Genomic DNA, 12,840 nt, shown 5'->3' with positions numbered 1-12,840 from the left:
TTGTTATACCTACATAAATATTATAATGTGGGTGTTGGACCAGAGTAATACCTTTTCAAATAATTTTGTTCAAAGTCCCAGAATTTAGACTTATACCACTCTAATTTCTTGTCAGCCTTATCCAGGAAACTTGAAATATAAAGACCTCCTGGGACTTCTGTTTTAGAGCTTCTTGACAAGAATTTTGCTTCAGTTTACTGGTGTTACAAACTAGACCATCTGATTGAATATTATGTTAGTTATCTGTTACTGTGTGATAAATTATCCCAAAACCTAATGACTTAAAATAGCAAAACAGTATGTTAGTTTCTATAGGTCAGAAATTTCAGAGCAGTGTAGCTGGATGGTTCTGGCTCAGGAACTTTCATGTGGCTCACAGCTTTTCACATAGTTAGAGTCATGATGTTGTCAGGAGCTGCAGTCACCTCCATGATAGCTTGGCTATGGCTGGAGGATCTGTTTCCTAGATGGCTCGCTGAAATGCCCCTTCACTGGAAGCTTCAGTTTGCTACATGAGCCTCTCCTTAGGTTCATTGAGTGTCTTCATGACATGATAGCTAACTTCTCCCAGAGTGAGTGATCCAGGAAAGAAAAAGCAAGGAGAAGGCTGCAGTGTCTTTTGTGACCTATATCAAGCAATAACTGTGAGGGTCTGAGATCTTACCCTGTTTGCAAGCTACAACTTAGCCTGCCACAGTTTCATGGATGCTAACATAAGACACAAGACTCCTGTGTTGGAGACAGAGATTTTATCACTTGTGGTACAGCAAACATCATGATTATCTGCATATTTGCATCATTTCTTCTTGTTCCTAAGTCTCACAAATGGCCCACATGGATACTTGCACATGCCATGGGTTCTGTAAGAGAAGAGAAAAATCCCAAGCTTAAGGAACCTAGATCTTTTATAATGGGTAATAAGCAAACCTGCCCTTTGCTCCAGAAGGAGACACTGTCTCCAAATGTCCTTGACATTTAGAACAAGAGGTATCAGTGTCTCTCAAAAAACTTCCAGAAATCCAAGAGACCTATGAAGATATCATCCAACAACTTAGTATCCAAAGTGGTACACTGTGTCACTTCTGCTTTCTTGTATTTGTTATAGGCGAGTCTTTTAGTCTATCCCACACTCACAGGGGCAGAATTAGGAAATTACTTTAGTTCCATGTTTTTTTTTAAAAAAAAAATCTCACTAAAGTTAGCTTTTTTTCTTATAATTCTTTTCTGAGGACTTCCTTATTCACTGCTGTGCACTGTAGTGGCACGAGGCATCTGGGCTCCTCATCATCCTGATGAGGGCTTGGTTTTCTCATAGCTTTCCATTCTGTGCACGTATGTAACCTTTTTATTCACTGTTGAATTTGGGGGGATATTTATAACCCTAGTGCATAACTAGTGACATGCCTAGACCTTTGATTTTGTCCAAGCTAATATGTTTATTATAGTCAGGCTGAGCCCTACCTTGTCATTACATTAACCTCTATGAGAGAGAATTTTATTCAGCTTTAGACTTTTGAAAACTGCACATAGTTGACATCTGTCCCATCTACCATATACATTCCCAAGCATCTCTTTCTAAGCTCAAAGGTACTAGAAGGAACCTTCCCATTCTTTCCTCTCTGTAACCACTGATTCCTGTTTCAAGTGCAAGTCCTCACTCCCATCACTCTGTGGACCACACTGTGGTATTAATGCAGATAGGCTCATATTCAGAACTTGCTCCTGGGCCCTAAAGGTGTGATACCTAATATAGTAGCCACATCTCTATTTTAAATGCTTCCCTCTCGCTACCCCAGAGGAAAAACTACCATAGTGTATGAATTTTATTATGCAAGTAAATGCAGTCACAATTGATGGCAGATGGAGCTGGTAGAAAAGTTACTAGAAAAGTAAATTCTAGCACTTAGTGAAGTACCTTAAGTCAGAACTGAAGAAAATCATCAGAAATTTAATAAAGGCATATAGCCATACAATTCTATTACCAAAAGTTAGCTACATATTAAGTATTTTCGTTTAACTAAAAATAGCCAATATCAAGGTAAAACTAACATGCAAACGTTAATTCTAAACTTGATTACATTAAATATTTTATGTAGTGTGATGAATAACTATGCCATTACTAATTTTGAAAATACAAAGATATAGATAATTAGGTGTATTCTAAATCAGTGTTTTGCAAACTGGGTTGCAGCCTAGCCTCTTTGAGTGGTAAAATTAATTTAGGGTGTTACAACCATTATTTAAAAATATAGGAAAATAGAGTACACTGTCATCAGGGTAAGTCTTGTTTTGTGAAACTTATTTCCTTTTTTATATATGAAGGTATATATACTGGTCATGATCTAAAATGCCTTTCTTACTATGGGTCATAGTCAAAAAAGTTTGAAAGCCACTTTTAGAAGAATATGGTAAAAAGACCATCATAGCTTAGTACCAATAAATATAAATGACTATCTTTTGAAGAAACCAGTTAGCTATTTTTTTTAAGAGTTTCTAATGTTTGAGGTGTTCATTTTATAGGTGTGAAGAAAACAAATCTCGGAGCAAGGATGATTATCAAGCTGCAGTAGAAAGGTTAATTATGGCTGCTCGTATATCGGATCCAAAGCTTTTCTTTAAGCACATGACTGTCAATGTTAATAAGGAACAGGTTTATAGTTTGGAACATTGTTCTGCCCTGAAATGGCTGAAAGAAAATATGAAGTGGGCTGGAAAGGTTTGGCTTTTCAGTAACCATTAGTTAATACAGGCTTTTTTTTTTTTTAAGTTCAAGTAATCATTGTTGAAAATAAAAGGCAATAAAAATAAAGACAGTTTTCACTATATTCAGCTTTTGCACTTTATTGACTTACAAGTTAATATAGTTTTCAAGCACTAAAAATTTCTTGATATTTTTAATGGTTTTATCGATACGGAAAAGTGATTTTCAAAATTACTTTTTGACTTTAATTTAGGAGAACCTAAATACAGTAAATCCCTATTATTCTGAAATCCAAATGGTGAAAAACCATAAACTGTGCAGTGTTTAGTAAGAGGGAGACATAAAAGGGAAAATATGCAAGGAGGGTAACTGAAGTTTTCAGGAAAACCTTTGAGGGTATGAACTAGGTTTGGTGTGTACTCAGTCCAGTCTCTAAAGCTATTCTACATCTGTAATTGAGAATAAAATAATTTTGAAAAATGACTTGAGCACTAAAATTCCAGAGTACATTCTGAATTATACCAAAAAACTTTACCCTCAGAATAGTTTTCCTTTAGTGTATCCTAGAATACTATATGATTTTTGAAAATTTATGTGTGTTACATTAGGATATAACTAAAGGAAATATTTTAAACAAACATACCATAACTGAAATATCTAAACAGGGATTGCTCCTTCCAAACCACCTTAGGAAGTTAAAACTCCTCTTATGAAGTCATCTTCAGAATCTGTAGCACATCGTCCAAGGTGGTAATCCTCATTTTCAATTTGATACTTTAAACCATATTTAAAACTTAGAGAAAAAAGTCCGAATAAGGTTAGTAATAAAACAAGTTGTGACTAAGGAGATTGGAAGTATTTCCTAAGGGAATTCCCCAAATATGGTACATGATAGCATCATTGGAATAAGTCTATAACCTCACAAGACCAGAAAAGTTAAATCCTAGCACTTAGCAAAATGCCTTATTACTATGAATGAAATGTGGAATGAATAGTATCGCAAATGGAATATGGGAAGTGAGGCCGGAGACGTCAAGAAACATGCCCAGTTTCTTAATATGAGCAGACTGGGTGAGACTATAACTGCCATTACTTAAATGGCACAACTATGAAATAGGCTTGGAGATCATTTTGAGGCGCCTTTGAAGAGAAGTGGAGACTAGTAAGTGAGCAATTATAAATTAGTCATTTCTACAAATGGTAACTGAAACTCTTAAGAAAGGAAGAGACATACGCGACGGTTTAAATGCCGGTGGCAAAGATATCTTAGGATGAAGATGCACGAGAGAAGGGAGGATACATTAAGCTTCTAGGGAAAATGGGATTGGATGCAATGGACCACAAGTGACCGGATTGGTTTCTAATGAGAAGTCGCGAGCCTTAGCGCTGTAACAAATAGAGGCATCTTTTGCCTGCCAACAGTGCCAAAAGGTAAAAAGGGTAGTTACTGTATTTGCCTGATTTCATCTGTGGCAGTTTCTGGGGCAAATCGAAGTTACCGGAGCAAAATAAAACTAACAGTAAAAAGGCCATGCCGACTGGAGAATTGTTAACGTTTAAAGATATCCAAATACTGAAGGGGCCAAAGTGGAAAAAAAAAAGCCGGAGGAAAGAAGTGTTTAAAAGTTAGCTATATTTATACAAGGAAAACCAAAGGAGATACTTCCATGAGACATTTAAAATCTGTGGCTAAAGCGCGGGCGCCGGGGGCCAGGGGGCGGCCTGGCGCATGCGCGCGCCCCGTCAGCCCGCCCCACTCCCTGGGCTCCCGCGCGTGCTCGGCCGCCCCTCTCAGTTCCCGCCCTCCTATCAACCCTCGGGCCAGGTTCCCCGGCGACCGGCCCATCAGTTTCCGACTCCCTCCAGCCTAGTCCTACAGATCTCGAGAGTGCTCTTTTGCGCCTCCTAAAGCTTTCAGCGGAGCGCGCGGAGGCTCCTCAGGGCGGCGGGTAAGTAGGTGGAGGGCAGGGGCTTCGAAGCTCGCGGGGAAGGCGGAGCGGTCTGGAGGCCGCGGACATCAACCCGGGCCCCGGCACGGGGGAGGGCTCAACCCGCGCCCCCGGCTGCGCGCAGGCGCCTTGGGGGGAAGGTCTGGCACGCTCCAGCCAATGGGAGCGCGACCTGCGGCCCGCCCCCTGGCTCGGCTCGCCTAGAGCAACCTGCTGCTGCTGTGGGAGGAGGGTATTGGGGGCGGGTGGAGCCGTGCGTGCCCGGCTGAGGTTTCAAGGGTGGGGGCTCGGAGAGCACTGCGGGTAAGATCATGTCAGCGCCAGTCGCCAGTGTGGCGAGGGCAGGTGGGAGCTCGGGGCCCTGCGGCGCGCGCGGGTTGGCCGACTGGCGCTGTGCGCATGCGCTCCCGCACAGGCCTGCAGGAGCGCTCGTCCTCCCTGCCGGCTCAGGGTAGGAGGTGGAGCTGGTCGGACTCAGCCCTCGCGTCGGACGCTGGCGAGATCTGTGAGGGGCAGGAGGGGAGGGGCTCCGGCGGGGCACTCCCGTCCCTCTCGGGGGAGCGAAGGGCCCGGAGGGACGTGCCCAGAGCCACCCTTAGCTCAGCGTGCTAAGTTCTGAGCCGAGGCAATGCGAGGGGCCGGAGTGTCCGTTTCGCATCTGTGTTAACTCGCGTTGAAATGAGAACGCAAAGATGATTTTGGTTTGATTGTTTCCGACTGTTATATTTTCCCGACGTCTTTGATTTACAGGAAATTGCTAGGATTTAAATCTCATAGAGACTTAAAAAAGGAAGCTACACAATCTAGGTTAATTTATCTAATAGCATTTCCTGCTTTTGCTCTTCTTTTTCTTTACCCTTTTCCCTACCCTAAGAAGTATATATTCAACTGAAAAGCAATGAAAATTGCCAGCTTTTATCCCTCGTTGGTGGAACAAACTGCTTTCAGAAACCTTACAAGATAGCCGCTAAGGGAACTTCAAATGAGAGTAGCATGAGATTAACTTTTTAAAAGTAAGTTAGGTTCAAATAAAAATTGTGCCAAATGGCCAAAGCCCCATCCTAGGACCTCTGCTTGACAGACTCTGTGTCGAAAGTCATTTAAGCAAAACAAGTTTTACCTATACTATTTCCTAATTTGGATTTTTCACCAATTTAGATATCTTTCCACCAAATTTAGTTTGAAACTGCACAAATTTAATGCCTCCCTTTGCACAGAATTTAGATTGAAATTAGAAATTTTCATTTTATGAAATATTAACTAATGTCACTGTTAAGTGGATTAAGGTAGTAATTTACAATGGTTTGCAAATAAATTGTATCCTTCCGGTCTTCTACCTCCTCACCTGATCTGTGAAGGACACCATCTCCTTGGAAGGCTTTCCAGAGAGTCCCCGAACCGCATTCTAGATGTAGCACCTGGGAGTTTCTCGTATTCTGTGCGTGTGTGTATCATTGCATTTACTGCATTGTTTTATAATTATCTGCTTGTGTTTGTTTTTCCAGTCCTCCCTCTCTCCTAGACTATTAGTTTTTTGAGGACTGGAATTGTCTTAATATTTTTCTATTCCCAGTGCTTTACACAGGACCTGACACATAAGTGTTGATGAATGGGTGAATGAAAGACCCAGAATACTTCCCAAGCCTGATAAGAGAGTGTAACCTCTCTAGTTATTTTATAGGATGCCTGAGGCCTCTTCCAAATGGAAGGATAGTGAGCTAAGTGCAATATGGACAGAAATCACCATCGTAAGAATTTGTTTGAAGACAAGAAGCCTACAATTGATGTGCATGCCCCAGGCTTTTGGTGCTGGTGTCACTAAGCAAATGGGAGCCCCCAACTCTACTCTGCTGATAGCAATTTGATTTTCTGTGTAGTTAGTGCTGTAAGAGAAAGAACATTAGATCTGAATTTTGTAGTCTTCTTAGCAGTTATATTTCTCAAAGTAAATTGAAAAATTGATGTCTACTTATCAGTCAGGCACCTTCTATTTAGTTGTCCCAGGGCCTGCTTATTTCTGCCTGAAGTGATAAAATTGGGTCCTGGTCTTACAAAGTAGAGGACTAACCCAAGATCTGTGCCTTAGGAAAAGGCAGGCGGCCATGCCTGCCAACCTGCTGGACTCTAACATTGACTCCACTTAGAATTTTATCTTTTTAACCTCAACATAGGTAAACCACACAGAGAACAAAGAACTAGTTCAAGTAAAAACTTAAAATCTTCATTTAATTTTTAGCATACAATTGAGTATCTAAAGATCTTTCCCTAAGTTTGTATTAAACAATTATTTTTTAAGTGTTAGAGCTTAAAAGCTTCTTAACATATCCCAGAATCCTCTGTGGTGATAATATCAGAAGGATTTCCTAAAGCATCAGTTCTCAAACTTAGTTTGCATCAGAACCCCCTGAGAGTGTGTTGAAACAGATTCGTGGACTCCACCCAGTTTCTGATTCTGCAGGACTGTGGTGGGGCCTAATAATTTGTGTTTTTCACAGGTTCCTGGTAATGCTGCTGCTGCTTTGAGAACCACTGCCCTAAAAGTTGTTTCTTTTTCTCTCTCTTCCCTTATCCCCTTATCCCTTTTCTCTTTTCCAAAACTGGATCCTGATATAGTCATGCCTTCCCTGTCACCTAGTCTTCAGAGCCCACTCTTAAGGGAGAGTTTATGGGAAATACTCATAGGACTCCAAGGGGAAACATCAGTTTCCATTTTTAAATAGAACCAGAACATATTTTTAATTTTTCCAATGATTTGTATAGGAAATGGTCATCTTAGAACAATAGTTTGGTTAAGTGGATATCAGAATTATTTACTGAATATCTTTTTATGTATATAGGCATTTTCCTCTAGAAATATGAATCTGCCACCATTGTATTATAGAAGAGGGGAGAATTGTTGGATAAAGGAAAAGAAGTCATATTCCCTCTCATTTCTCCTCCATTCTCCTCTTTTTCCTCCATCCCCCAAGGAACACTATCTTTAAAAAATCAGTATTCATTCATGGAAAGGCAGTTCCCACAGCACAATATAACTTTATTATACTCACTTCAGTTTTGTTTTGTTTTGTTTTGTTTTTGAAGAGAGGAATGATACTTCCATCAAAACTTGTGTTTTTATTACTAAGCAAGTGTTAACTTTGTCTTGAAATAGTAAAAGTGAACAATTAGCCATTTTTTATTCTGATAAATTCAAAACATTTTTCCTAGAGAATTATTAATGAAATGAAATCATGATTTTTGACCTGTATGTAGCCTTGACAGAATTACCTACCACATTGCATTTTTTAAGACTTTGAGATATTGTACCCTTATTGTGATAATTCTGAGTTTTCCAATCACAAAATTTGTTTTCAGATAAAATGTTATATTTGACTGTATGTTCAATCTATATGTAAGCCCACATTAGGTGCAAAAAAGAATTCTGCAGTTTTTGATACACCCTAAGTTATATAATAACAGTAGTTGCCACTTTTATGAATTTTCTATTTGTCAAATGTTGCCTTATATGTACATTATTTTACTTAAGCTTCACAAAAATCCTGTGACACAGGTAGCCTATACTTTGATAACTAACATACTCTTGAAAACATATACAAAAAGTTAGATGTGGGATTCCATATCCAGAGAGCTAAAAAATAATTATAATGTTCTAAATTACATTTCACCTTGTAGAAAGGCTTTCATGACTATTTCTAGCATTTTATGTGTCTTTCAGCCATTTTTTCTGAAATATACTGTCCACTTCACTCTAGTGAGCATCAGGTAAAGGCCAAACAGCAATGCATATATCTATTGTTCTCTCATTTGTATTAAATTTGGTATTTTTATTGCTAGTATTAGAAGTATGATTTTTCCTTTTTACAAAAGAAAGACAAAATTCAATAAAATAGTCACTAATTTCATTGACTAAACCGTACTCCTGTCTAGCAGACTAGCATTGTGTTAGCTCAGAATATTCTCTCAGTTGATGAAAATTTAAAATTTGGAATTACAGGGCATTTTGGAGTGACAGTATATAACATAGGTGTTTCTGCTATAATGCCATACATGCATTGCTGGAAATCCTGATATTCTTCAAGAGAATACACTAAAGTAACAGGGCTTATAAAGAAAAATACACACCACTCAAAACTTATAAAATTTTAGAGAGCCCTAACAAAAATCATAACCTAATAAACATACTAGTACAATTAAATCTAGTTTCGACCAATTTCATAAAAATTAATATTTTAATCTAGAAGTAGCCTTATCAATCAATTTTTTAAAAAAGACTTGGAAATCTTCAGCTTTGTCATCCACACTAGCACCTTCCCAGGTTATTTGTAGTGGGAAATGTAGCCATACTTGAAGCCACTAACCATCTGCTTCTTAAACCGAAGGAAGAAACTACTGGGAGATTTAATTTTTTTCCTTAAGATCTTTATACATTGCTAAAGCCTTTTTAATTGTAGAAAGTCCACCTCTGACCACTTCAGATCACTAACATGCTTGGAAAAAATGCATGTGATATAAAATCTTTCCTCTATTTATGAATTGCACGTAGGCTAATTTGCAAAGAAATGGTTTTTGTAGTAAATATTTATTAGTATTAACATGTATCAGTATTTAATACATGTATTATTGAATAGATGAGGAAATAGACTCAGGAAGGTGATGTAACTTGAGCTTGCTCTTAGACTCAGGAAGGTGATGTAACTTGACCTTGCTTGTTCAGTCAGTACAAAAGTCAAGATTTGAAGACTGATCTCAGATTCTTCGGCTCCCCTTTCCTAACCATTGTGTACACTACCTACTCTGAGTGTCACATGAACTTAAAGTGGTTTTGCCTTGCATTGGCTTAGATTAGTACAGTCCAGTAGAAATATAATGTGAGCCTCAGATATAATTTAAAATTTTCTGACAGTAAATTACAAAAGACTATTAAAAGTAAGTTGTGTTTTACTTTTAAGAAAGTAAAAGGCAAAATTAATTTTAATAAATTATTTCAACATGTAACCAATATAAAAATTATTAATGAGATACTTTACTACATTCTGTCTTTGTATTACATCTTTAAAATCCAGTGGATGCTTTACACTTAAACACATCTCCTTTTACACTAACCACATTTGAAGTGCTCGGTAGCCACATGTGGCTAGTGGCTGGCTACCTCTTTAATAGAACAGGCCTAGATTCTAATGCTCTTTACTGAAGGGTGAACCTTTTTAGGAAATAGCCTACTTAAAAAAGAAAAAAAGCAGATAGAAAACACCTAACTCTCAACCTGAAATTTTTTTTTTTTTAGTTCTCTTTCTAAATCTAGAAACTGTGATTTAATGTTTAGACTTGTATTTGAGAGCATTTTATTTTCATTGGGAAAATCTGTTGTCACATTTCCAAGTATTAATGTCCTTTATTAGCCATTGCCCAGGAGTAGGTTAGCTATACCCTATAATTAGAAAGTGAATCTGGTCAACTAAAGATCAGTACTTTACAGGATAATTTTTTTGCTTTGATATTTTTGATATAAGTGCTTTTAGTATGTGCTCCATGTTTCTGTCTTATGTACGTACGACATAATTTATGTTCCATGATTGAGAGTCATTAATGATATTGTCTTAGTCTGTTCAGGCTGCTATGACAAAATACCATAAATTGGGTACCTTATAAACAACAGAAATTTATTTCTTACAGTTCTGGAGCTGGGAAGTCCAGCATCAAGTTTTCTGCATATTTAGTGTCTGGTGACAGCCTGTCTTGCTGTAACCTCACATAGTGGAAGGGCCACTCTCTGGAGCTTTTTTTATATGGGCATTAATGATCTAGTCATCTCTTAAAGGCCCACCTCCTAATACCATCACACTGGTGATTAGGTTTCAACATATGAATTTGGGAGGATACAAGTATTTAGACCATAGCAGGTGCATTCTCTAATTTTTGCAATTTTGCTGTAGGTAATTCTTTGGAGACTAATTTTGAGCTAACTCTTAAGACAAATCCTATAAGCTGCTTCTGAACAATGTATCTTGGCTGCCTGCTTCTAAAATTCTTTATGAATCAAATTTGAAGCAAGTCGTTTCTAAATTGGTTTCAGGTTGATTGATTGATTTTTTTTTTTTTTTTTTTTTTGGTGGGGAGCCCTGAGAGGAGGGGTGTCTCACTATGTTGCGTAGGCTGGCCTCAAATTCCTGGGCTCAAGTGATCCTCCCACCTCTGCCTCCCAAGTAGCTGAGACTATAGGCACGCCACTGTACCAAGCTGGTTTCAGATTTTCTTTATCTGAAAAGACCAAAAAAGCATACTAAAAAGTATGCTTTAACTTTCAAAATTCAAAACATTTTTTAAATTTCAAGTTATAACAATGTGTCTTTTCAATGTTATGTTTGTTACTGATATTTTGTGTGTGTGTGAAAATGTAGAGCAGAGCATGTCATTTGGATCACTACATTATTCATCAGATGGAGACATTTTGATTTCATGAACTTCTAAGATATTACTGCAAAAAACAATTGAAACTATGTTGCATTGTTGCAAACACAGGCCTAAGTGCAACTTTGCTGTTTAGTAATTTTGGCTTTTCAAGGCTTTACTAATTTACAGGATCATTTTATGCTGAATAACAGATGCTGGCTAATTAGAGCTTGGTTGCATGTTATTTCATCTGTTTACCATTTGTATTCTTAGATGATCAGATGCCTCTCAAGTATTATTCCTTGTTTCTTATCCACAGTTTTAGCCAATTCATCAGTATACTTTTGCAATTAAATGGCATAAATTTTCTTAGTAATATAAAAAATGGAATCTTGTTATGTATAAGTATGGAGAGCTCTCTTCTTGAGCTAAATTGGGACCACAGTCCAGGACTGTCCTGAGACATATTGCCCAAGGCTGCGGGCCTGTCTTAAATACTGGATGAACAATACTCATTTCCTGCTAGACTAATTTTGCTTATTTAATTTGTATGCTAAAAGTTTTGATTTTTTTAAAGAACATATTCTACATGTTCATTGTAAGTAAACTAGGAAATAGAAAAATTTAAAGCACTTAATATCCTACCTCTTAGGGATAGCCATTGCTACAGATTGCATGTGTATATTCTTCTAGTCTTTTTTTCTTTGCAAGCTTTGAGCCTTGTACCTCTGCTATCTTAAGTAAATCTAGATTATTCCAGTTATCATAATACTTCATGATGAAGTTTGGAGAGAATTCAGTCCCTCACTGGTAACACTGAAACTTCAAATAGTCCAAATGGTTCTTTTTTTCCTTATTGTATCTCCATTTGATCTCAGAAATCTTCATGGTGGTAGAAGTATTTTCTGGATCTGTTTATTTGTCTCAAAATATCAATGTGAATGGTTAAATAAAATCACCTTTTTAACATTTAAATGAATACCTATAAGTGCATTCTGTGTACAAGAAACTCTTGCCACACCAGTCAACCAAAAAATAAATTGATGTATCCATTATTTTTTGAAAATGCATACTCTAAGGGTTTTAACAAATGTATGATGACATTTCCACCACTGTAGTATCATACAGAGTAGTTTCACTGCCCTAAAAGTCTTCTGTACCCTGCCTATTCATCCCTCCCTCCCCAACAACCCATGGCAACCACTGATCTTTCTATTGTCTTCATACTTTTGCCTTTCCCAGAATATCAGTTGGAATCATACAGTATGTAGCCTTTTCAGATTGATTTCTTCAACTTAATAATAGGCAGTTAAGTTTCCTCCATGTCTTTTCATGGCTTAATAGCTTTTTTTGTTTTTTTAGCCCGAGTAATAGTCAGTTGGCTGGATGTACCATGGTTTATTTATCCATTCACCTACTGAAAGACATCTTGATTGCTTCCAAGTTTTGGCAATTATGAATAAAGCATCTGTAAATATCCGTGTACTGGTTTTTGTGTGGACATAAGTTTCAATTCACTTGGTGAATTACCAAGGAGTGCAATTGCTAGATAGTATAGTGAGAGTAGTTTTGTAGGAAACTGCCAAACTGTCTTCCAAAGCATCTGTACCATTCTGCACCCCCACCAGCAGTAAATGAGAGTTCCTGCTGCTGCACATCCTTGCCAGTATTTGGCGTTGTCAGTGTTTTAGATTTTGATCATTCTAATAGGTGTGTAGTGGTACTTCATTGTTTTAATTTGCAATTATCTGATAACATAGGATATTGAACATCTTCTCATATAATTATTTGCCATCTTTA

The 12,840-nt window shown here is 37.7% G+C and overlaps 2 protein-coding genes across 4 annotated transcripts in view; both read left to right on the top strand.

Annotated features, from left to right (window-relative positions):
• Positions 1-2,825, top strand: part of TOPAZ1 (testis and ovary specific TOPAZ 1) — an 83,924-nt gene extending 81,099 nt beyond the window's left edge. The window contains exon 20 of the mRNA XM_045530478.1: positions 2,521-2,825. Within this exon, the coding sequence (XP_045386434.1) occupies positions 2,521-2,740 (220 nt within the window). The 3' untranslated portion in view covers positions 2,741-2,825. The remainder of the gene's footprint in view (positions 1-2,520) is intronic.
• A 1,689-nt stretch (positions 2,826-4,514) lies between these two features.
• The window catches only part of TCAIM (T cell activation inhibitor, mitochondrial), a 48,253-nt gene continuing 39,927 nt past the window's right edge, over positions 4,515-12,840 (top strand). For 2 of the 3 annotated variants that reach the window (XM_045530407.1, XM_045530410.1), the window contains exon 1: positions 4,515-4,650. The gene's annotated coding sequence lies outside the window, so the exon portion shown is untranslated. Of the gene's footprint in view, positions 4,651-4,851; positions 4,954-12,840 lie in introns of those variants that run through there. The other variant, XM_045530408.1, reaches the window with a different exon arrangement.

The sequence above is a fragment of the Lemur catta genome, chromosome 18, assembly GCF_020740605.2.
Source record: "Lemur catta isolate mLemCat1 chromosome 18, mLemCat1.pri, whole genome shotgun sequence".
NCBI lineage: Eukaryota > Metazoa > Chordata > Mammalia > Primates > Lemuridae > Lemur > Lemur catta.
This window is presented reverse-complemented; position numbering and strand designations above follow the sequence as displayed.